General features: G+C 53.7%; 1 protein-coding gene across 10 annotated transcripts in view; it reads left to right on the top strand.

Annotated features, from left to right (window-relative positions):
• Positions 1 to 25,250, top strand: part of TTC7B (tetratricopeptide repeat domain 7B) — a 297,044-nt gene that overhangs the window by 232,938 nt on the left and 38,856 nt on the right. For all 10 annotated transcript variants that reach the window (XR_010137010.1, XM_054530407.2, XM_063715700.1 and 7 more), the window contains one exon: positions 7,653 to 7,855. Coding sequence is in view for 9 of the 10 variants with exons in the window: in XM_054530407.2 (XP_054386382.1) it covers positions 7,653 to 7,855 (203 nt within the window). In the remaining variant the exon portion in view is untranslated. The remainder of the gene's footprint in view (positions 1 to 7,652; positions 7,856 to 25,250) is intronic.

Genomic DNA, 25,250 nt, shown 5'->3' with positions numbered 1-25,250 from the left:
TGCTGAGAGGTTGGGAATGTAGAGACAAAAGCATTTGCTGGACCTGGTGTATGGGAGTGTTGGTGATGGTGACGAGACTGGATTTAGTGGCATGGTGGAGATGGATGCCATCTGGTGTGGGTTGCAGAGCAAATGGCAAGTGAGGAAGTTGAGGCACAGAAGGTGCACAGTTCTTGCAAGAAGAATCCCTCTGGAGCAGAAATGAGGGATGTGACGGGGAGCCTGGGGCTTGAAGGGGGCTGAAACCCGTTGGAGCATGTTGATTGGGTGTGCAGAGCTGCATGGGGACCGAGGAGGCTGAAGCCCATTGGAGCACGTTGATTGCCAACAGGGATGATCAGGTAAAAATGAGGCCCTCGGCATCCAGAAGAGAGGGGGGATGTGTGGAGGTGAAATGAATTCCTCCAGCAAGAGCGTGGTGGGGTCCAGGGCACAGGCAGAGGGGTTGGCTCTCAGCAGCAAAGGCAGAAGAGACACAGAGTGGACGGAACAGAGGACACAGATGAGTTGTCAGTTTGGTGGCCAGAAGAGGCTCGGGGTCCACTTGTCTGGCTTCTGACTTCTCTCTGAGTGATTTGTCAAGGCAGCCGAGGGGTTGGGTCAGGAGTCAGAACAGTGGGGCTGAGGCCAGGAAGGGCTAGCGCCTGTCACTGCTGCAGCTAGGGGAGGAGGAGCTTGTCTTGCTGTGCCACGGAGCCCCTGGAGAAGGGATCCCTCTTGACAAACTGACACAGCCAGACGCAGACTCAGAGACTAATGGCAGTTGCACAGCCCGACCCTGGCAAAGACATTTGGCTGGGCCTTCAGTGAGGCCAGAGCCTGGGCTGTGCTCAATTTGGGAACTTCAGGTCCCAGCACGGCGCCTGGCCCAGAGAAGCTCAGGGTAGGTCTGCACCTGAAGACAAAATCACTGCCTCCTTCCACTTGCTAACCCTCCTCAGACAAAAAAAGAATTAAGGCTAAGTCCAGTGAGAGCCGACAGAGCTGAAGGCCTCTCTAGGCCTTGAGGGCTTGGAAGGGTGACAGGAGACCCATCAGGACACAGGATCCCTTTCTGCTTGGCCCTTGTGCTGATTTTTATGTGAAAAAGAAGGTGGGCTCCAGGAGCACCCTCTGTGCTAGCAGACACCCTGCAATCAGGTGGGACCCCTCTGCCCTCCACAGCATCTCTCTTTAGGGAGGCAGGGTCAGGGGTAAAGGACATGGTTTGGAGGGGTCAGGGAGCCTGCCGGCTTGAGCTTCGAGGTCGGGAGGTACCTACTGCCGTGCATCCTTTCCATCACGTTTCTCTGCCAGGTGCAGGTGAGGTAGAAGATCTCGGGGCCGTTCTGAGGGCTGCCTCCAGCTTAGACTGCTCCTTTGTGTGCGTTTCCGAAAGATGTCCCTTCTGAATAGACTAAGCCCCCAGAGGGAGCAGCCTTGGCTAGTGGAGGACACCTTTGTGAGAAGCAAAGGGCTTCTTTGCATTCCTCCGGGCTGGTGCAGCCCTGTCCAGGCATACAGCCTGCAGTGGGGCCCAGGCTGGTTGTCAGCCCCCTCAGCCCAGTGCCTGTGCACTCCCTGCACAGCCAAGTCCAGGGCAAGCCCCTTGCAGCTGACATGAAGCAGGGGCTTGACAAGCATTTGATGAATAAATGAATGAATGAATGAGGAAACTAGACCCGCGTGAGGTTCTGGGTGCATCTAGCACCAGGTCCCCCAGCCAGGAACACCACTTCACCTTGAGAGAGAAACCTTCACATGGTAGCTCAGCCCTTTTGGGATCACATCTCCAGTCTGGTTCAGCAAACCGTTCCAGGAAGCCCTCTGTGTGCAAGGCAGAGTTAGGGTGCGAGGAAGGAACAGGCTTGACCCAGCCCTGCGGGAGGGTTGGCACACTTGTGGCTCACTGTGACAGGGCAGATGAGGTCGAGGGGTGTCCCAGAGCACACACAGGGTAGAGGAAGAATGGGAGGGTGAAAAGTGCTTGCCCTGGGTTTCTGGGAGGTCCTGGGCAGAGGGAAGCTGAAAGGCATTTGGGGCAAAAAAGGAGGTTGGAAAGGCGGCAGGCCCTAATTTTGAATTTTAAATGCCAAGCAAAAGCATACGGGTTATGTTCATGCCAAATAAGCTTTGTACACGGTGGGGAGATTTTATCCACAACATTTTTCATAGTAACCCAATAGCAGGGACAAACCAAGGGTTCCTAAGAGAACATTCAGAACTTATGGAGCTCCCAAAATAAGGTAGGAAGTATCCACACCCCTTACCTTTGGTGAGAGGCAGTCAGCCACCAGCAGCCAGGACAGAATATCTGTCCCTGGAACCTCTTCAGAGAGTGACCTTCCAGACCCTGCAGCTGGAGCACTGACCTTGTGCTGAAGTGCGTTCTTGTTGGCAGCTGATGGCGTTGAGTTCCCAGAGCCTGTTTCGCTGTGATTCTGTTCCTTTGGTACCAGTTCTTGTATCTCTTAATAAGCTCACAAGGCCCTTTATTTTCTTTAAATTGAATTCACTCCTTGGTGAAAGGAACAGGGAGATTTCATTTGCTGTTGCTTCCCTGGCATTCACCTGTCTTTGTTGACCTGTGCCACAGAAATGGCTGCCCTGCTCTGACCTACACCCAGCATTCATTAATCTGCAGACTTTTCTTGAGCACCTGCTAAGTTGTGTCCAAGGGGACCAGCCTCTAGATCCTCTGCTGAGGGATACAGAGGTGACTGTGACTAGGAGTTGTCTATAGTTTAGTGAGAAAGCCATACTGTTTCTATGTGAGGGGCTTTGGGAAAGTATAAATGATATTCTTTTCTTCCTGAGTTCCAAACCAATGAAGATGAAGGAGGCAGATGGAGATCAAATCCACAGCTCTGCTACTGGGGAAGCTGGGTGGAAATATGTGGTCCTTGTTTGGCGGCGGACTCCCAGGAAAGAAGGCTTTTCAAGTAGTGCAGGTTCATAGTCAATACTTGTGGCCTCGTTCTGTCCTAGAGGCCCAGCCACATGCCTAGGCAAAAGCTACATCCTGGGGTGATCTCAGAGGTGGTGGGAAACCTTAGAAATCCTTTCCTTTTCCTCTCCAACTCCATCTCAAACTACCTGATTGGTGTCTGAAACCCCACCACTAAAGCGTCATTCCTGGAGCCTAAGACATTGTGCCCCATGCAAGTGTAATTTCCTCTTAGAGAGGGAATGCCTATTCAGAGTCATTGTCTTAAGGGGCCATGGTGACCTGGATCCACCAAATACTCTGACCCGGTGAAATAGAGCTGCGAGGCTCAAATGAGTCCAGTTATCTCTTTGCACCTCAGCTTCCTCACCCTGCGGTCTCCAAGAGAGCTTAGGCTTGACTAAGAGTTACCCTCACCATTTGTGACTCGCTTTGGGCTTCAGACTTCCTGGTGAATGGAAGTTGCTGGAGGAAACCCACGGCACTGGTATAAGGCCTGTGCTCCTGGACAGATGTGGCAGGAAAATGCTCAGCCTAGGGTTGATCCCTTGGCACGGCCTTGTCTTGATCCCTGCCACTCCTGTGATGTCTGATGCCCGCCACTGCCCTGGGAGAGCTGTGGGCCAGGCGCAGGCCCCCCACCTGACAGGTGGACAGGCCCAGAGAAAGTGATCGACTTGCCCAAGGCCACACACGAGGCCCAGGGCCAAGAACCAAGTCCTCCATGTTCTCATGACACTGTGGCTTGCAAATTGGAAACCCTAGTGTTCCCAGTGGTGCCTCGGAGGCAGAGGAGGGGGGCAAACAAGAGGTAGCCACACTGCCCACTCTTAGGAGTCTTTTACATCCTGGGGTAGGATCCCTTTGGAAGAAACAGCCTTCACTGGTGAAAATGGTTTGAAAATCACTGCAGGATGTTGTGCCTTCAGTCCTTCCTTTTGAGCTGGAAACGGAGGGATTTGGGAGCAACCCTAGGCTGTGCATTTTCCTGCCACATCTGTCAGTGTCACAGGCCTTATCAGAGCCATAGGTTTCCTCCAGCAACTTCCACAGCACTGAAAAGTGCCATGGGGGGCTGGATTCTTTCCCTCACCATCATGATCCTGACTTGGTTCTATCTGCGTCTCCCGTTTCCCCATCACGTGAAGGGAGCGAGAGCATCAGGCCTGAGGCTTAGGCAGGCTCGGCGACCAGTGAGATACTTGGAATCACATTCGGTCTCACGGAGGACCCCTGGAGAGCAGGAATGACATGCACACAGTCTTACTGGCATTTACAGCTTTCCCCACGTTGATTCTTATTCTGGACATGTACATCCCTGCTCTCCCATGTCAGCCTTTGTTCATAATGCTCTAAGTGGGAGAGGCTGGGCGGCCTCACCAGCCCACAGCATCTCCAGGATTGGGATCTTGGAAGTGAACTCACTCACAGCTTGGCAGTGAGGCAGGAGGCAGGCATGCAATGAGAGGGATGCTCTGTCCCGCTCCCCTGTGTTGCTGCCGCACTCGAGAACCAAAACCTCAGTGGGCACACATTTGACTCTTTGGTGAGGGCGTCGAGGGAATTGTGTTACTGAAAGGCATCAGACAGCCCGATGGTGTCATTAGGAGGTGTTTCTCTCCCAGAAGGGAGAGGTTTTGCCTGGTCCAAACTAAAGGACAGAGAAATGTCTTCTTTGTCCCTATAGAGTCCCCTGTGTGTACAGAAGTTCAGGAGGTACCTTCTGAGTTGAGTCTCCTGAGATTGGGAGGCAGGCGTGGCTGGGCGGTCGCCTTCAGGGCTCAATGCATGGTGCTGGAATGGCCTGAGTTTCTGTGTCTGCAGGAGTCACCCAGTATGCCCCTCCACAAGCCCCTGGGCCCCGTCATCTCTGGTGAGGAGGGACTGGCAGGCACAAGGACAGATAGAAGGTACTGGGTGCATCGGGGCCAGGTGAGGCCCGCTTTTTCCAGAGCCTTCTCTTGGGGAGAGAAGGCCTGGGGAATCAGTCGTTGGTACAAATATCATCACCAGGAAAGTGAGGTGCTCGAGGGAGGGACCAGCCAGCCAGGCTGACTGAGGTCAAAGGTCAGCAGCATCTGCCACTAACCACAACCATGAGATACACACCAGCCATTTCCCCGCCCCCGGGCCTGAAGCTGGGAGCCAGAAAGGTGGATCTGCCCCAGCGCCTGCCCTGGAAGCGTACTATCCCAGGCATACCCGAGACCTCACAAAAATACTTACGGGGACCCGGCTATCAGGAGCTGCAGAGGCTGGGCTTTCCTTTCAGCTGAGGCAGGTGGTCAGAGAGCTCCCTGGGACGGCGAGATCAATCTGGGCCCTGAAGGAGGCTGGAGTGACGGCTTTACAGGCACAAGCCACAGAATCAACACAAGTGTGGAGACAGGGACACCCACTGTGTGTGCAGAAGCAGCACTAGCAAGGCCAGAGCCCGGGGGCTCGGGGAAGCAGTAGGAAGCAGATAAGGGCAGTGTGCCTGGCTCCCAAGGCCTGCAGAGGAGTCGGATGTCACCCTGGGCCAGAGGAGATGCTGTTCTCTGTGGAGGCTGCAAGCACAGGCTCCCAGCCAGGTGGCCGGGGTTCTAATTCCAGCTCTGCCTCCAGTTTGCCCTGAGAACTCGGGCAGGGTGTTCACGCTTTCTGTACCTCAGTTTCCTCCTCTGAACAATGGGGATAAAATAGTAGTACCTACTGGATCACCATGCAGATAAAATGAGAACTGAGAAGGCCCCTAGGTACAAAGCACATGTTTAATAAGTGTTAGCTACTGCTGTTGTTAGTTACCATTCACCCATTCAGCGATTCAGTGAGCTCTGACTATGTGCCAGGCACTGTTCTAGTCCCTGGGGACGCAGCAGTGGGCAGCACAGACACCATCCCTGCCCTCTTGTCGCTTACAGCCCATATTCCGGTGGGTCCAGAAAATCAGAGCACAGGGCCTCGGCCTGGCTGCCTGTTGGGCAGACGCAGAAGCCACAGGCCCCAGGGAAGGAGGGCTTCGGAGCAGGTGGCTGCTGCCCCAGAGGTTGGTCTCAGGGTTAACCTGGCAGCAGCTGTGGAGGACAGGCTCATGGCCAGGGCAGGAGGCAGGGAGGGGAGTCTCTGCATAATTGAGGCAGTTTCCAAAGTGGGCTCCAGGAGATGACACGGTAAGGGGCACAAAGAAAATAGTAAAACTTTCTTGTTTTTTTTTGGTTGTTGTTGTTGTTTGGTGTTTTTTGTTTTGTTTTGTTTTGTTTTTGAGACGGAGTCTTACTCTGTCACCCAGGCTGGCATGATCTTGGCTCACTGCAACCTCCACCTCCCAGGTTCAAGTGATTCTCTTGCCTCAGCCTCCCTAGTAGTTGGTATTACAGGTGCGCAACACCACGCCCGGCTAATTTTTTGTGTTTTTGGTAGAGACGGGGTTTCCCCATGTTGGCCAGGCTGGTTTTGAACTCCTGACCTCAAGCTATCCGCCCGCCTTGGCCTCCCAAAGTACTAGGATTACAGGCACAAGCCACCGCACCCTGCCTAAACTTTCTTTTTTTATTTTTGTTCTTTTAACATTTCTATTTTGTGTGCTGTTGTGGATCATATGACATGTAAGATATTAATTCATACAAACATACACATAACCGGGAGATGGGGGTGCAAACCTCTTTTACTGCAGGATACGCCAGTGGTCAAGGCAAGAGTGCTGAGGAAGGGTCTGGCCTGCAGGTGGGAGAAGGGGTCTTTGAGCCCCGACAGAGCAGGCGGCCCCTGCGTGAGGCTCTGGGCTGCAGACTTGACCATGTGGCCCTGCTGGCCCTGGAGAGGGATAGGGGATGATTCAGATGTCCCTGAAGCCTCAGGCCCAGCTGACTAGAAAGATGGTGGTGCCTCAGTTGGCAAGGCCTCAGGAGAAGAGGCCCTCGGGGCCAGGTGACACGTTCCCCCTGGATATTCAACAAGTATGCACCTGGGAGGCAGGGAGGCCACCCTTGGAAACACTCAAAAGGGCTCTTCAGGGAGGCCAGGGCTGCAGAGGGGTTTGGCTCCATGTAGAGGTGAGAGAGTTGAGGCCTGGGATCGGTAGGAGGGTCATTTTCCTGCTTGTTTTAAAAGCGATAGCTTGGCTTGTCAAAGGGCTTTGTCATTGTGACACAGATAAGAGTTTACAGGGTGCATCAACTTCCCCTGGTCAGAGGTGAGCTCAGGGGCCGGGTCTGGTGGGGCAGCCATCTTGCATCACGCCTGTGAACGTGATAGCCGGAGCCTGCAGCCCCATCATACTTCTTGGCATCAGGAGAGTGGGTCAGAGGGTGGAGCCATTGCCCTCTGAGGGTCTGTGTGCCTCTGGTCTGCTTTTCCCCTTGTTCATTCTGGCCCTTTTTCTATGGCAGTCAGAGCCGAGGGTTGGACCGGGCCAGCCTCTGTCCAGACACTGAGGAGCCCCAGGTGGGCCCTGAGGGTGGGTGTCCTCAGAGGTTGGGGCAGGGACCAGGCAGGCCTCACTGCCCCCTGCCTGGTGGTGACCTATGCCTGCCCTGCAAGGCCCACAACACGAGAGACTCCAGTCCCTGTGTAGGAGTGGGCAGGAGGGACTGTCGGCGGCAGCCCTTTCTACTCGGAGCAGGGATCAGCTGGCTCCGGGCCCCGCCAGACTCCCGTGCGGGGAACATGAACATCAGAGTGGTGGCTGCTCGCAGGGCCTCAGAGGGGCACCAGGAAAGCATGTGCCGTTGCTCTCTCCTCACAGCTGAAGTCTACATCGGCATCGGGAAGCCTGCAGAAGCCACAGCCTGTACCCAAGAAGCTGCCAATCTCTTCCCAATGTCCCACAACGTCCTCTACATGCGCGGCCAGATTGCCGAGCTCCGGGGAAGCATGGACGAGGCACGGCGGTGGTATGAAGAGGCCTTAGCCATCAGCCCCACCCACGTGAAGAGCATGCAGCGACTGGTGAGTCCGCGAGCCCGGCGGCGGCCCCCACTCTGGCATGGTGACAGCCCTTGGAAGCGGCAGGTAGCACATGACCCTCACACCCTCTTCTGCTTCCAAAGGCCCCATGCAGTTAACTTGCCAGGCTGTCACATGGCCTGAAGCCAGAGGGCACCGTTTCTACCATAGTTTATGCAAATGGCGCCCCAGAGTTGGCTGTGCATAGCCTCAGCAGCCCTATCCGACATCCTGTTAGGTGCTGTGGTCTCCTGGCCAGCGCCACCCTGTGGCTCTGGGTTTGATAAAGACATTCTTGTGGCCGTGGGGCATTGTCACTGTCATCTCAGCCTCTGCGCTGCTTACAGTAGCCACCTTTGGGGGTTTCCACATCCCGGGGAGACTTCAGGATGAGAATCAGAACACTTTACAAACTGGGAGGCTCTCTTCCCTTAAGGGAGCCTGAGACTCCAGCATGTCTCTGAGGCCATTGGCTGGGAGGGAGCATCCTACCAGCGGGGGTGTCTGGCCATGTTGCCCTGAGAGGTGGGAGGCAGATGAGCCGCCCCAGTGTCCGCGCTGCGCAGGGGTGTGGCGGCGCTCCACGACTGCACATCCTTCATCTACAGCCTGGGCCAGAAGCCTGAGGTTGCCCTGCTGCACCCACCCCTTGCCATGGATCATTCTTGAGAGACCCTGGAGCCGGCCAACTGGCCGTGTCGGTTTCAGTTAGGTGGGGACACTGCTCGCTCAGGAGGGTTCTGTCCGTTATGAACGTATGTTAGTGCAGCTGCCTCACCAGTCCTCTGTCATCTTCCTGCGAGGGTCTGAATTGAAACTCACAAGTTACCAGGGTCTGAGGAGCTTGTGAAAAGCCGTGCCACGTTCTCTGGGCCTGCATGCTGGGCTTTGGTTCTGAATTGTTGTTTCATTTTTAGCAGTAGACATCGCTGATGTCATGAACCGCAGGAAAGAAGAGCCTTTTATTATAAAGCTCAGGGCCCTTCGTGTCCGCATCCGTGGAGGCTTAGCACCCATAACCAGGTGGTGGTGTGTGATATGGAAGAGTGAGCACTGGACAGGGAGTCTGAGGACACAGTTCTGGTCCCAGCAACATCAGCTGCTTGCTCCTTAACCTCAGGAAAGGCCCCTAAGCTCTCAGCACCTCCGTGTCCTTTCTGCAAACTGAAGGCATTTGACTAGACAGGCTGTGTCTGTCCAAGACTAATAGGATGTGGTTTTGTAACTAATAAGTAAAATGTTCCCCGAAGCATCCCAAAGCCTTCATTATCTTGCCATTTCTCATAGTAATGTTGCAAAATGTAGAAGGGGCTGGGCACTAACTGCTGGTTTCCAGCAGAAGAATGCTGACGCACGAGAATTAGGCCCCGTGGAAAGAGTGTCTGCTTACGAGTTACATCTGCACTCGAACTAAGCCCTGGTCCTGACTCCTGGGGAAGCTCGGACTTGTCACTTAACCTTTAGGTGCCTTGTTGTGTTTCGGTGAATTGGGCTCCTACCCCAGTGGGATGTAGCCAGAAAGAATGAAATGATTTACATAATAATCTTAGCAGAGTTCCTGGCACCTAGTAGGTGCTCATGAAATAGGAAACTGAAGACAGTCATTTTCAGTTTTAAAAAGAAATCAAACCTTACCATAATTACAGCTACTTAATTTTTTTCAACTTCCCTTTGTGAGTTTTTTGTAGCCCCATACAGTTTCATAAATAATTTTACATATTATCCAAATGTTAATCTGTTTGATTAAAAATACTACATGGCTTTTAATTTTTGTCTCACGATTAGAAGAGGAATTTGTGAAGAGCTTGTCAGATCTCTGTGCTTTTGCTGAGAGCATCTAGAAGAGATACAATCCCTGCCATGTCCCAGCCTTTTTATTAAAAAGAGGCTGCATGTTTCCATCTCGGGGCCTATGAATTATTCAGGGAAGTATTTCTTGTTCATCCCCAAAGGGAACACATGAGACAAAAGATCAAATAGGAAAATCGCACCGGGAGAGTTTTCTGTTTCACCTTTGGAGCTTTTCAAGACACCTGAGATGCCTGACACATGCCAGGTGCTTTCCTTTCTGAAAGGAGCAAGCAGCTGACCCAGCACGAGGGAGCTGGTGAGCGAGACTGGGGCCACGGTGAGCCCCGCCTGCCGGGTCCATCGGCAATGACTGAGCCTTACTAGGCTCAGAGACATGAGCTGCTTTGGAGATCTTGCCAGTAGAGAGGGGTCATCATAATAAACTATTAAAACCTCTCTCTGTGGATCCTGAGATATTGACAAACCATCCAGATTGGAGGCAGGTTGAGAAGAGCCAGACTACAGATTTGAGGAGTTTAGAGTCTCGCAGTCAGAAACTTTGCCCAGTGAATGATCAGTGTGGCTCCCGAAGGTAGCTTGAGCACGCCTTCTTGGTGATTTTCTAAATGATGCACCTGGCCTGTGTTCTCCCCCAGCCTGTCCCCAAGAGCCCAGCCCACAGCCAGGGGGAGCCCCATGCAGCCAAGGGCAGGTCCCCCTCCCACTGGTGCTGCAGGACACTCTGGTGCCTGTGGAGGGGCAGCCCATGGACCCCACAGGCTTTTCAGCCGTGAGACATCACACTCCCTCTCTGTCCTCTTCCCTACAAGCTACACAGGGAAGCTGTGTTTCTGTGGCCTTGGATGGAGGAAGGGAGGAAGGGGCCTTCACGTTACCCTAGAGGCCCAGGAGGAGGCCCTGGAGCCAGGCTGGCCTGGGTTAGAATCACAGCTCTGGCCCCATTCGCTGTGGGGCCTTGGACAGGTTATTCACCCTCTTGGTGCCTCATTTTCCTCAGCTATATAAATGGGGATAACCACAGCAATACATCATAGAAACAGATTAAACCCAAGAACTGACATCTCTTGCTAAGTCCCAAAAGGTTCTGTCTCTACCCTCACGGAAGGTGGATTGGTTTGCAAGCCCCTGAGTTAAGAGGAAGGTGTCAGCAGGGAGATGAGAGGCTGTCTTACCAGGTCAAGCCCCAGCGAGGAGGCAGGGCCCCTGACCTGTGTGACAGAGGGCGGCGGAAACAGAGCTGAGCATTGACAGTTGCCTGGCACGCAGGGAGAGCGGCGAGGGGGCGGCCAGGGAGGCCAGGGTCAGAAGGTCAAGACTAGAAGGAGTTTAAAGAACAGAGCCCTAGGGAGCATCAAAGAGCCAACTACGGAGGCTCCAAGGGAAGGAGCCAACTACGGAGGCTCCAAGGGAAGGAGCCAACTGGGAGACAGGTCGTGGGTGATGGGAGAGGTGGAAAGTGTGCTTGCAGCAGCCCTGATGCTCGGAGAGGAAGGCAAGGAGCCCGGGGACAAGCAGTCAATGGGGGCTGTTGGGGAGAAGGAAGCCTCGTTGTCTGTGTCACAGGTGGTGGTCAGGTGGCTGATGTGACGGCAGAGAACAGTTATGCCAGGAGTTGTAAGTGGCAGCAGGTGCCAGATCACCAGCTTGCAGGAGGGCTACGGCTTAAGCGGAAATGCAAACCTTTTAGTATTGTTAAAAAGCAAGAGTGACTTTAGTATTCATGAACAGTAAATCAGAGGTCAGACTTGACAAGAGAAATGTAAATTCACCCCCAGAGGAAACGGACGATCTTCTAATAGCTTTAGCCTTCATGTATGTGTTTAAATTCATGTGTAGTGAGAAGGGAGCAGAGAAATCATGTGTTTATTAGCGATAATGAGTTAGCACAAGACAAGGGAGGCAGAGATTGCTGAGGATGGGCGGGTATTAAGGGAGCAGCATGCTAGAGGGATAAGGAGTTGCCAAGTAATGTTGTTGACAAGGGGAGGAATTCATAGACTGACCAGACTTTTTCAGAAAATCTAAAGGCATATTTTTATATTATTTTTGCATAAGTGTATAAATTTACATTTATTCGTGTGCTATGTTAAAAACCCTTTAGCTCTCAGTATGCAAAATGAATTAAAGAAACATAGAGCAACTTTTTCCAAAGCAGTTATTCCATGTTCTGGGGTGGGGAGAGGAGAGAAGCGTGGCTCATGGTGGACGCAGGAGCAGAGAACCAGCATCCCTGGACAGTCATTCCCAGGCCAAGGACAAAATCACCAGGACAGGGACAGGCTGTGCAAACAGGGACATCTGGTTGCCCTCTGATAACGTCAGCCTGGGCTTTTGAGGGCAAGTGTGAGATTGGAAAGTAAGAAGGGAACAAGGGCTTTCAGGAGAGAGAAGAACATGGAAGGGAGCCAAGGAGGTTGCGTGGAGGGGAGCTGATAAGGCCGGGATGGGAAGTATTGCTAGGGAACAAATGCGTGCTGGAGAATATTAGCAGGAGGCTCGGGTCCGCCTCCAGTCCCTTTGACAGGTTGAGAAAAGGTGTGAAGCAGAAGCAGATGGTGGGGGTCAGCCAGGGCTTGGCGGAGTGGACAGCAAGTGGAGTGAAGTGGGGTGAGGCCACTTTGAAGAGGCCTGTGAGCCGAGAGGGACCGTGAGCCTAGAGGGACCGTGAGCCAGAGGGACCGTGAGCCTAGAGGGACCGTGAGCTGAGAGGGACCGTGAGCCGAGAGGGACCGTGAGCCGAGAGGGACCGTGAGCCAGAGAGGGACCGTGAGCTGAGAGGGACCGTGAGCCAGAGGGACCGTGAGCCAGAGAGGGACCGTGGGCCGGAGAGGGACCGTGAGCTGGAGAGGGACCGTGAGCCTAGAGGGACCGTGAGCCTAGAGGGACCGTGAGCCAGAGGGACCGTGAGCCTAGAGGGACCGTGAGCTGAGAGGGACCATGAGCCAGAGGGACCATGAGCTGAGAGGGACCGTGAGCCTAGAGGGACCGTGAGCCTAGAGGGACCGTGAGCCAGAGGGACCGTGAGCCTAGAGGGACCGTGAGCCTAGAGGGACCGTGAGCCGAGAGGGACCGTGAGCCTAGAGGGACCGTGAGCTGAGAGGGACCGTGAGCTGAGAGGGACCGTGAGCCAGAGGGACCGTGAGCTGAGAGGGACCGTGAGCCTAGAGGGACCGTGAGCCTAGAGGGACCGTGAGCCAGAGGGACCGTGAGCCTAGAGGGCCCGTGAGCCTAGAGGGACCGTGAGCCTAGAGGGACCGTGAGCCGGAGAGGGACCGTGAGCCAGAGGGACCGTGAGCCGGAGAGGGACCGTGAGCCGAGAGGGACCGTGAGCCAGAGGGACCGTGAGCCTAGAGGGACCGTGAGCCAGAGGGACCGTGAGCCTAGAGGGACCGTGAGCCAGAGAGGGACCGTGAGCCTAGAGGGACCGTGAGCCAGAGGGACCGTGAGCCGAGAGGGACCGTGAGCCGAGAGGGACCGTGAGCCAGAGGGACCGTGAGCCGAGAAGGACCGTGAGCCAGAGGGACCGTGAGCCAGAGGGACCGTGAGCCTAGAGGGACCGTGAGCCAGAGGGACCGTGAGCCTAGAGGGACCGTGAGCCAGAGGGACCGTGAGCCTAGAGGGACCGTGAGCCTAGAGGGACCGTGAGCTGAGAGGGACCGTGAGCCTAGAGGGACCGTGAGCTGAGAGGGACCGTGAGCCAGAGGGACCGTGAGCTGAGAGGGACCGTGAGCCGAGAGGGACCGTGAGCCAGAGGGACCGTGAGCCTAGAGGTACCGTGAGCCAGAGGGACCGTGAGCCAGAGGGACCGTGAGCCTAGAGGGACCTTGAGCCAGAGAGGGACCGTGAGCCTAGAGGGACCGTGAGCCAGAGGGACCGTGAGCCGGAGAGGGACCGTGAGCCTAGAGGGACCGTGAGCCGGAGAGGGACCGTGAGCCTAGAGGGACCGTGAGCCGAGAGGGACCGTGAGCCGAGAGGGACCGTGAGCCAGAGGGACCGTGAGCTGAGAGGGACCGTGAGCCAGAGGGACCGTGAGCCTAGAGGGACCGTGAGCCAGAGGGACCGTGAGCCTAGAGGGACCGTGAGCCAGAGGGACCGTGAGCCAGAGGGACCGTGAGCCGGAGAGGGACCGTGAGCCGGAGAGGGACCGTGAGCCAGAGGGACCGTGAGCCGGAGAGGGACCGTGAGCCAGAGGGACCGTGAGCCGGAGAGGGACCGTGAGCCTAGAGGGACCGTGAGCCGGAGAGGGACCGTGAGCCTAGAGGGACCGTGAGCCGAGAGGGACCGTGAGCCGAGAGGGACCGTGAGCCAGAGGGACCGTGAGCCGAGAGGGACCGTGAGCCAGAGGGACCGTGAGCCTAGAGGGACCGTGAGCCAGAGGGACCGTGAGCCTAGAGGGACCGTGAGCCAGAGGGACCGTGAGCCAGAGGGACCGTGAGCCGGAGAGGGACCGTGAGCCGGAGAGGGACCGTGAGCCAGAGGGACCGTGAGCCGGAGAGGGACCGTGAGCCGAGAGGGACCGTGAGCCAGAGGGACCGTGAGCCTAGAGGGACCGTGAGCCAGAGGGACCGTGAGCCAGAGGGACCGTGAGCCTAGAGGGACCGTGAGCCAGAGAGGGACCGTGAGCCTAGAGGGACCGTGAGCCAGAGGGACCGTGAGCCAGAGGGACCGTGAGCCAGAGGGACCGTGAGCCGGAGAGGGACCGTGAGCCTAGAGGGACCGTGAGCCAGAGGGACCGTGAGCCTAGAGGGACCGTGAGCCAGAGGGACCGTGAGCCTAGAGGGACCGTGAGCCAGAGAGGGACCGTGAGCCTAGAGGGACCGTGAGCCAGAGGGACCGTGAGCCGAGAGGGACCGTGAGCCGAGAGGGACCGTGAGCCGGAGAGGGACCGTGAGCCGAGAGGGACCGTGAGCCGAGAGGGACCGTGAGCCAGAGGGACCGTGAGCCGAGAGGGACCGTGAGCCTAGAGGGACCGTGAGCCAGAGAGGGACCGTGAGCCGAGAGGGACCGTGAGCCGAGAGGGACCGTGAGATGAGAGGGACCGTGAGCCGGAGGGACCGTGAGCCTAGAGGGACCGTGAGCCTAGAGGGACCGTGAGCCTAGAGGGACCGTGAGCCGGAGAGGGACCGTGAGCCTAGAGGGACCGTGAGCCTAGAGGGACCGTGAGCCTAGAGGGACCGTGAGCCGGAGAGGGACCGTGAGCCTAGAGGGACCGTGAGCCGGAGAGGGACCGTGAGCCGGAGGGACCGTGAGCCTAGAGGGACCGTGAGCCTAGAGGGACCGTGAGCCGGAGAGGGACCGTGAGCCTAGAGGGACCGTGAGCCTAGAGGGACCGTGAGCCGGAGAGGGACCGTGAGCCTAGAGGGACCGTGAGCCTAGAGGGACCGTGAGCCGGAGAGGGACCGTGTGCCGGAGAGGGACCGTGAGCTGAGAGGGACCATGAGCCGGAGAGGGACCGTGCACTGAGAACCATGGGAAGAGTATCAGGGGACAGCAGTGAGATGGAGCCCCCACCCCGCAGCGGGGAACTAGGAGAACTGCTGCATCCACCTGCAGGATGAGCATTCCCCAAGGCTAGGACGGAGGCCATGATATTTCACAGCCGATGCTGAGAAGTGACGACATCTAGATTAAAAGCACGAAGGGGCCATCCCCTTAAATGAAGTTTCCAAGACAAGGCTGAGGGCCTGGAAAGGGACAGAAAGCCATCAGCCCTTTGTGAGAAGATGGCAGAGGGGCTGTGTTTCACGCACCCCTGCCGCCCCGCCCCAAGGAAGTAGTGACAAAAGACTACTGGGGAAGCTCACCAAGGAGAAGGGGAAAGTGATGGGGAGGAGAGACAGGCAGTGGCTAGGGGTTGGGCTGAGGCAGTTGGCCCAAAGGGTACACTGGGGGCCGTGTGCCTCATCTGGAGGGGTCCTAGGGGTGGTGGGTTGGAGTGGAGTGGAGCGTGGGAAGCATTTGGCAGGGAGCTTGGATCAGGAGCGCTGCTTGGTGGAAAAACACATTTTTCAGGTTACCATAAGGGGTCAACCTAATAATAGAATAAGCTTTTTGTTCCGGGCATGGTGGGCCCAAAAGTCATCGTTTGTCTTCTGTGGATGGATTGTGAGACAAGAAAACCTCTTAGTTCAATCAAGATGGCTGCAGGCTAAAGGTTTCATACACAGGCTGTCTTTGAGGAGTTCCTCTATGATCTTCTGTTTTCTGAAACATCAGAAATCTGGAATAACATCAAATATAAAAACTTGAGGAGTGGCGCTGCCGTTCTATTTCAAGGGACTACATTAGTAGCGGAAGACTTGCAGAGATTGGCCGAGCTGCTTGAAAAATGCATTTTCTTATGAAATACCCGAAGGTGAAGCAGATTGATGGTAGGTTTGGGAGACGGCCCCACGATGTGAGGTGCAGTGGATATGTCTTATGGATTATGACTACATTTTCAGTTGTTTTAACAGCTCCAAAGGCTGACTAACGACACTGCTGACTAACGACACCACTCTGAGAAGGCGGCTCTTCTGAAGTTCAAAGAGGGATCTGAAGTCGGAGCTTTCTTTAAACTGTCTTCCAGCTTACATGCTTGTTTACTGTGTGAAAACATCTCATCCCCTTATGCGTGATGAGCTGGAAGTATGGCAGAGAGGGCTGGAATCGAGGGAAAGAGGCGAGCTTCGGCTTGCCTGGCATTGCTAGATTATAAAACGCTGGTGTTTTTCTCTCTCTCCCATCTCTTAAATTGTCCATCTGTTCATTGAGATTTGGGGAAAATTGCTGTCTCCTATTTTCTTAGTTGGCACCATGTTTTCCAGTTTGTGACCCTGTGGGATGAGAGATTCAGCATGAAGATGATGAACTTCCCAGGGGGCTCCTCCAGAAACTGGCACTCGGTGTCCGTGTGTCTGTCCAGTTTATCCATCAGCCTAGTGAGGGCCACCCAGGATCCAGACAGGCAGGACAGGCTCACACATCGGCACATCTGCAGTTTTCCCTTGGAGACACGTCTTCAAGAGACATCTTTTGATCCCTTCTGTTCCTCTGGATAAGGCCCGGCCACAATTAAGCTGATGAAATAGACTTGGAATACCCTTCCCCTTTCAAATGGCCATCTTTAGACGTGGATCTCTTTCATCTGAAGTATCAGTTTTCTTTCCATACATAGAAAGAATGACTGGCAGGAAACAAAACTTCATGATAGTCCAGTGAGAAGGCCCTTTCATCTGTTAATTGTATTTTGTTTTCTTTCATAATTAAAAAATGCTTTCCAAATTGAGGAGAATGATTTTTTTTCCTCTAGAGCAAGGCTTATGAAGTATTTAGTGCCCAATCTTCCGATGCGTCCGTGTGCTTGTTGAGAGGACCCTGAAAAGTGCACAGGCCCTCATTTCTCTCTTCCCTTTACTCGCTGTAACTGCAGTTCCAACTCACAGTGCCGAGGACAAAATAGTGCCTCCTACTGGATGCCTCCTACTGGACACTTCGTCTTCGATCTTTGCTCTGTCTTCTGTCTGGTGACATACACTCTTCGATAGCTGCTTGATAGTTTTAGCCTCTTCATAGCTGTGTGAAGCCCTTTCAACAATTATTGATACTTGGCATAAGGATAACCTTTCTCTACAAAGAACTTTGAAGCCTGATATGCCGTGTTTGCTGCGTGTGCTCTCCTAGTACACAGTGAGAGGGGACTTTCTTATTTACTGATGGGGACCCTGCTCTTGGTGACCTGCCGCAGGTCACTTGTAAGTTAGGAGCAGAAGCAGAACAAGAAAGTCGTGAAATCGTATGTTGGTGTGGTCCCTTAGGAACCCAGAGCTTCAGTGACAGGCGGTGCAAAGATCAGGAGCACGGTGCTGGAGCCAGCTGCCTGGGTTCCAGTCCCGGCTGTGTCACTTACTAACTGCGTACCCTGAGATAAGTCCCTTCATCTCTCTGTGCTTCCATTTTTCTCCACAGCAAAATGGGAGTGATAACAGTGCCCGGTGGTGTTGCTGCGCGGGTTAAATGAGTTAGCAGGGTGCCTCGCACTCCGCAAATATCAGCTCTGAGTGTCGCTGTCATTCTCTGTAATCCAGGTCGCGCCTGGGCCGGGAGCTCCTTTGCGTCTGTTTGACAGTGAGTGAGTCATCTCCTGGCCCCGTGGAGCTTCCCTTTCTGCACCAGCGTGACTGACTTTCACTGGTTGGAGGAGCCGAAATGAGAATATATCTTGGCGCGTGGTCGGCCGCAAGCACGATGCTTCACTTTTGAGTGTAACTTGCTGCCTGTTTCTGCGGAGCCAGGGCCCTGGTTTTGAGGTGGAAAAGGGTGGGAGAGTGCATTGGTGGAGGCCCCTGGGGTGATTTGTTCCCAGGCGGAGATAGAAAGTGTTGGATTTTGAGCAAAGGTCATCAGAACCAGCTGTTTCTCTCCAGCCAGGGCTCCTGCCTTGGTGCAGAGGCTTTGAGTGTTTGCTGGCTTGGCCTTGGCACAGCCTTTGCTGACCATGAGTGTGGGAAATGACTTCGAGGCAGGATTGGATGATGTAGTCATGTGATTTGACATGAGACCACGAGGCTTGGTCAGGCTGATTAATGGAACCCTCCAGCACAGTGGGATGTCAGTGTATTACAAGCCAGACCTCAGGAGGCCCTGTTAGGCTGTAAGTGGGGCTCTCGCTCAGTGAGCTGGGTACGGCCAGGTCCCCAGGCTGATCTGCAGTGCTGACTCTGCGTGGGTCTCAGAGGGCCTTGAACTGGGCCTCCCTGCTCGGGAGAGATGGTCCCTTCCCATGGCCAGGGTGGGAGCGGGTCCCCAGCCTGGAGGGCAGCCTGGCTGAAGTGTCTCCTCCTTTGAGAAGCCTTTCTTGACCACCACCACCCCACAGAGGGGCCCTCAGCCCTTGACTTTCCTCTCCTGAAGCCCTGGGTGAACCAACAGGGAAGTCTGGTTGCAGATCTGCCTTGACTGGAAGCTCCTCGAGGGGAGGCCCCATGCCTGAGACAGCTCAGTGGCCTGCGCTGACCAAGTGTGGGGCAATCGGCGGGGCAGGGGGGCAGGAGAGAGGAGAGCAACACCTGTAAGCGGACTGGTCAGGTGTCCCGATCCCGTCTTCCAGATAAGGCCCCCAGAGCACCAGGTGGTTTCCCTTACATGGATTTTGAGCAGAGGTTATCAGAACCAGCTGTTTCTCTCCAGCCAGGGCTCCTGCCTTGGTGCAGAGGCTTTGAGTGTTTGCTGGCTTGGCCTTGGCACAGCCTTTGCTGACCATGAGTGCGGGAAATGACTTCGAGGCAGGATTGGATGATGCAGCCATGTGATTTGACCTGAGACCATGAGGCTTGGTCAGGCTGATTAATGGAACCCTCCAGCACAGTGGGATGTCAGTGTATTACAAGCCGGACCTCAGGAGGCCGTTAGGCTGTAAGTGGGGCTCTCACTCAGTGAGCTGGGTACAGCCAGGTTCCCAGGCTGATCTGCAGTGTTGACTCCGGGCCTGAACATGGGAAAAGGCTGGAGGAGCGCCTGTGCTTGAGGGCCCTTGGTGGAGGCAGTCACCACCACCCCCGAGTTCATACACTCAGCCCTGTTGTCCCCAAGCACACTCTTCCTTGTCAGACTCTGTATCCCATTTGGGAGGCATGGGTGTCACTATCCTTTGACAGAGACTAATGTGGAACAGTACCCTGCTGGAGCCTGCAGTCTCCCCTGGCCACATGTGTGTCCCTGGCTGCTTGCTCTCTGTCCACATGGGCAATCACAGCTGAGAGAGGCTCAGGGGGCAGGCACCTGCCTGAGGGCTGTTATGTCCCGGTGTAGGCATGTCCAGGCGCAGGCATGTCCAGGCGCAGGCGTGTCTAGGCTCAGGTGTCTGTTGGCTTCACAGGAGTCCAAGGCCTGGTCCTTCTGTTCTCTCAGTTCACTCAGACAAGATCCCTCTCTGAGAAACAGACTTACACTAATCACGCTCTTGACAGACTGAGTTCCCAAGCAGAAACCAAAATGATGATTTATAAGGATTTGCACTTTTCCTGGGCCAGACCCCCTGTGCTCTCTCTCGCCCTCCTCCACAGAGGAGCTTGCCCTCTAGGCTAGACATCAGGCTCCTCCTCCCTCAGGTCAGATGAATTCTCAGCTAGTGGAGTTTCTATTAGTCACTCCCCAGTCATCTGTTGGGACACACTCTCATCCCTGGATGGTGACTTCGGACACATCCTCAGCCCTGCATATGGCGGTTCCCTCTGTAGATTGAGATCACGGTGTCCGTGCAAGGCAGGATCTTCCTCCCGTCCTGATCCAGGGAGAGGGAGCTTCTTCTGTTGCCTCCACCCTTACCCCAAACCTAGATGAAAGCAGCCTCCTCTGCTTTCCACAGCACGGAGGCCTTTTCATGGCTTTCACCACTGCCTGAAGGAGGGCGGGCTCCTCTGGGGAGGAGATATGGAGACCATGCGGGTCTCACTGGATTTGCAGTGCCTGCCACCTTGTCTTTGAGGCTGCAGGTGATAGCGGTGGCAATAACCAATTAAAGATGAGGCTGTCGAATCCCATCAGAGGGGCAAACCCAGTGGAGAGGATTGAGTTGGGGGAGGTACTGGTGGAACAGGTGTGAGGTGAGAACCAGGTAATTGAAAGTTTTCTTATGATGTAAGCTATTTTCTCACATCCTTTTGAAACTGCACTTTTTTAGCTTATAATATTTTCTCCTTGTTGAGCATCTGTGTCCTCCTTGGAGTAAAAGGAATGTCCCTGGGAATAAGAATCTCTGCCGTCCATCCACATGACTCCTGTTTGGTGACTTGCCCACCTCTCCCCAGCAACCCTCCCGCTCAAAACAACATCATTTGGCACAGGGATAGTCTCTGCAGACATTTTCTGCTTGGTGCTTGGATTTCTCCTACCACTGGAGCATTTTTCTCAGTGCTGGCCAGGGAGGCATGGCACCAGGCCACCCTGTCCTCACCGAGGACTAAAGCCACAGACCCAGAAGCTTCATGGGCCCAGGGCAGGCTCTGAAATGCAAGCATGCGGTGCCTTTTGTCACTAGGCATTCCTTTGCTTCAGCTTAAGGAAAAAATGAATGCTGTGTTTATTTCTGTTTTCTGTCTTGGAGTCTTAGATGACTAATTACGGGCAGTACAGTTCAGTCTGTCATTAGTAATTATGATCTAAAATCATTTAAAATCTGACATACTCTAGCCAAACCATTTATTCTTGGAAATTCTGCCCCGTTATTTCAGTGTGATTTGACATTGAGGTTCCATCGCCTTCCTGCTTTGCTCCCCAGCTTGGATCAGGCCTGTCGTTTTCACTTCTGTGGATTGTTCTGTGTTCTCAGATACTGGTCCCGAATTCCTGCTCCTTACTTCCCACCTCCCTGGACTTTAGCCCTGCTGCTGCCTTTCATTCCTCAGCCACCCCCCTCCCCCACACCGCCTGCCTCTGAACTCAGCCAGAGGGGATGGCTGTCACTCCGAAAGTGGCATTCTGTGCCAACTGCTGCTTCCAAGCCGTCTTGGGCCTGAATTGCTTTCCCACCATTTGGTGCTGGTCCCAGAGACTCCCCATTGAGGGCTCGGGGGCTCTCTTTGGGCCGTGTCAACCCCACGTGTGATCTGGACCTTCAGACCGAGTTTGAATCACTGAGCCGAAAGGTCTAGGGAGAATATCCTGTAAGAAGTCTCTCCCAACATCAAGGCTGAGGCCCTAAAATGGACCGGTTGCAGATGGAAATCTTTGGACTTGACACTCACCAGAGAGTTAGAGGCATTGCAGACTGAGAATCCCATTGAAATGCCCTAATCTAATCACCCCCTTTTACAGATGGGGAAGTGGAGGCCAGACAGGGGAAAGGACTCCTCCAAGGGCCCAGAGCAGTGAGTGGCCAACCCACCAGGAATCCTGACTCCATCGCTTTTGAAGGTTTCGTGTCCACTTTTCCTATCTGTAAAATGGGAGACTAGCACCTGCCTTCTTGAGATGGGGGTGGAGATGGAGGTAAAAGAGATCAGCTCTCTGAACTCCTCCAGGGCTGACACTGCCCTAGAGAACTTTGTCTGCACTCTAATGCATGGGGGGAATTTCTCACTGTTCTCTGAGGCTCAGACAGCCCCAGCTCTAGGTCTCGTAGTCATGCAGCATCCACTGAGCTTGGTGCCTTTCTCTTTCACTCTCCACTAGAAAGAAGTCTTCGTGTCTCCTCTTGCCCCTTACCCACCTAGATGTGTCTCTCCCTGCTGTGTGGCATGCCTGCACTCACAGCTTCCCTGAGCCCAGGACGTGCCTGAGTTGCCAGCCTCAGCGTCGATAGACGAGCTCATTTGGATACAGAGAAGTTTCCAGGTTAGCCTTTGGCACTCATGTTGCCAAGGTGGGGTTGCTTAGGAGGAAGGAAGACAGATCTACCAAGAATCGCCAAGTCTCAAACCCTCAGGCTCTTGGGGGGTGCTGACCTGGAGCCAAGGCAGGCCTCTCTCCCCTGCACAGATCCACGGATGCCTGCTCTGGGCCCTGGCCCTGGAGACCACCCCCGCCTCGGCTCCCGCCCTCCCCTTTCAAATTGATGAGTGCAGCTGACCAAGGAATGAGAGTGCAGTTGTGTGAGGCTCCACCCAGAGCGTTTGGTGCAAGCCCAGTCTGGGGTCAGGAGGTGGCCTTGCCTGTTACCTGGCTCCCGGAGGCCTCAGCAATCTCCTGGGGAAAGGAGAGAATGGAACAAACCAACCAAGGTCTGAGGGCCCCAATGTCCAGAACACTCCAAGTCGCTGAGAGCTTTGGAAAAACCCTTAGAGAACTCCTTAGCTAAAGGGAGCCTCTGCCAGAGTTCCTGGGCTCTAGACCACTTTGCCCCAGTAGGAAATTCCCCACCCCCTGGGCCTTGCTTCTTTCACTGCCCACCACGTTCACTGATGAACGACACGTGACCTCTCTCTTCCCTCCTCCATTTGGCTTCCTCCCTTTTCTCATCTGCGTGGTGTTTATATAACAACTGTCTCTTAAAATACCTTTCCAGGTGTTAGTGTTTTGATTCTTTTTTTTTGAGTCTTTCAGAACATCAACTGGTCAGTCACCCCAAGGGCTTGCGAAGGAGGAGGGTACAGGCACAGATACACCTTGTCTTGTTGCCCTTCGCCTTATTGCACTTTGCAGATACTCATCTTTTACTAATTGAAGATTTGTGGCAACCTTGCATCGAGCAAATCTATCAGTGCCTTTTTTTTTCCCTTTTTTTTTTTTTTTTTTCTGGAGACGGAGTTTCACTTTTGTTCCCCCGGCTGGAGTACAGTGGTGCGATCTTGGCTTACTGCAACCTCCGCCTCCCGGGTTCAAGCGATTCTCCTGCCTCAGCCTCCCAAGTAGCTGGGCGCCTGCCACCATGCCCAGCTAGTTTTTGTATTTTTAGTAGAGATAGGGTTTCCACGTGTTGGCCAGGCTGGTCTCAAACTCCTGACCTCAGGTGATCCACTCACCTCAGCCTCCCAAAGCACTGGGATTACAGGCGTGAGCCACCGTGCCTGGTCTATCAGTGTCATTTTTCCAGCAGCACATGCTCACTGTGTGTCTCTGTGTCACACTTTGGAAATTCTCACAATATTTTAAAATTCTTTTATTATTATTACATCTGTTGTGATCTTTGATATTACTATTGTAATTGTTTGGGGGCACCATGAACCACACCCATATAAGACAGCAAACTTAATAAATGTGGTCCTGACTGCTACACTGACCAGCTGTTCCCCCATCTTTTTCCCTCTCCTTGGACCTCCCTATTCCCTGAGACACAGTAATATTGAAATGAGGACAATTAATAACCTTACAATGGCCTGTGAGTGTTCAAGTGAAAGGAAGAGTGGCATGTTTCTCACTTTAAATCAAAAGCTAGAAAGGATTGGCCGGGCGCGGTGGCTCACGCCTGTAATCCCAGCACATTGGGAGGCCAAGGCAGGCAGATCACGAGGTCAGGAGATCGAGACCATCCTGGCCAACATAGTGAAACCCCATCTCTACTAAAAATACAAAAATTAGCCAGGAATGGTGGCGCATGCCTGTAATCCCAGCTACTCGGGAGGCAGAGGCAGGAGAATCCCTCGAACCAGGGAGTTGGAGGTTGCAGTGAGCCGAGATCGCATCACAGCACTCTAGCCTGGCGACAGAGCAAGACCCCGTCTCAAAAAAAAAAAAAAAGCTAGAAAGGATTAAGCTTAGTGAGGAAGGCATGTCAAAAGCTGAGACAGGCCAGAAGTGAGGCCTCTTGCACCAGTTAGCCAAGTTGCGAATACAAAGGAAAAGTTGTTCAAGGAAATTAAAAGTGCTATTCCGGTGAATACTCGAATGATAAGAAAGCGAAACAGCCTTATTGCTGATAGGGAGAAAGTTTGAGTGGTCTGGATAGAAGATCAGACCAGCCACAATATTCCCTTAAGCCAAAGCCTAATCCAGAGCAAGTTCCCAGCTCTCTTCAGTTCTCTGAAGGCTGAGAGAGGTGAGGAATCTGCAGAAGAAAAGTTGGAAGCTAGCAGAGGTTAGTTCATGAGGTTTAAGAAGCTGTCTCATAACATAAAAGTGCAAAGTGAAGCAACAAGTGCAGATAGAGAAGCTGCAGCAAGTTATCCAGAAGATCCAGCTAAGAAGGTGGCTATACTCAACAACAGATTTTTATTTTTTTTTATTTATTTATTTTTTGAGGTCTCACTCTGCCTCCCAAGCTGGAGTGCAGCGGCGCAGTCATAGCTCACTGCAGCCTTGAACTCCTGGGCTCAAGTGATTCTCCTGCCTCCCAAGTAGCTAGGGCTATAGGCACATATCACCACAACCCTGCTAATTTTTAAAGTTTTTTGTGGAGATGGGGATCTCACTATGTTTCCCATGCTGGTCTCAAATTCCTGGCCTCAAGCAATCCTCCCAACTCTGCCTCTCAAAAGTGTTGAAATTACAGGCCTGAGCCACTGTGCCCAGCCCAGCAGTTTTTTAATGTAGATGAAACAGCCTCCTATTGGAAAAAGATGCCATCTAGGACTTTCATAGCTACAGAGGAGAAGTCAGTGCCTGGCTACAAAGCTTCAACGGATATGCTGGTTCTTTTGTTAGGGTCTGATGCAATTGGTGACTTTGAGTTGAAGCCAGTGCTCATTCACCGTTTTGAAAATCCTAGGGCCCTTAAGAATTATGTGAAATTGACTCTGCCTGTGCTCTGTAAGTGGAACAACAAAGCCTGGATGATGGCATACCTGTTTAAAGCATGGTTCAATGACTATTTTATGCCCACTCTTGACACTTATTCAGAAGAAAAGATTCCTCTCAAAATATTATTGCTCAGTGACAATGTACTTGGTCACCCAAGAGCTCTGACGGAGCTGTACAAGGAGATGACTGTTATCTTCATGCCTGCTAACACAGCATCCACTTTACAGCCCATGGATCAAGGAGCAATTTAGACATAGATAGTGATTCCTCTGATGGATCTGGGCAAAGTAAACTGAAAACCTTCTAGAAAGGATACAGCATTCTAGATGCCATTAAGATCATCCATGATTCATGGGAGGAAGTCTAAATATCAACATTAACAGGAGTTTGGAAGAAATTGATTCTGACCCTCATGGATGACTTTGAGGGGGTC

Source organism: Pongo abelii, chromosome 15 (genome assembly GCF_028885655.2).
Source record: "Pongo abelii isolate AG06213 chromosome 15, NHGRI_mPonAbe1-v2.0_pri, whole genome shotgun sequence".
Taxonomy (NCBI): domain Eukaryota; kingdom Metazoa; phylum Chordata; class Mammalia; order Primates; family Hominidae; genus Pongo; species Pongo abelii.
This window is presented reverse-complemented; position numbering and strand designations above follow the sequence as displayed.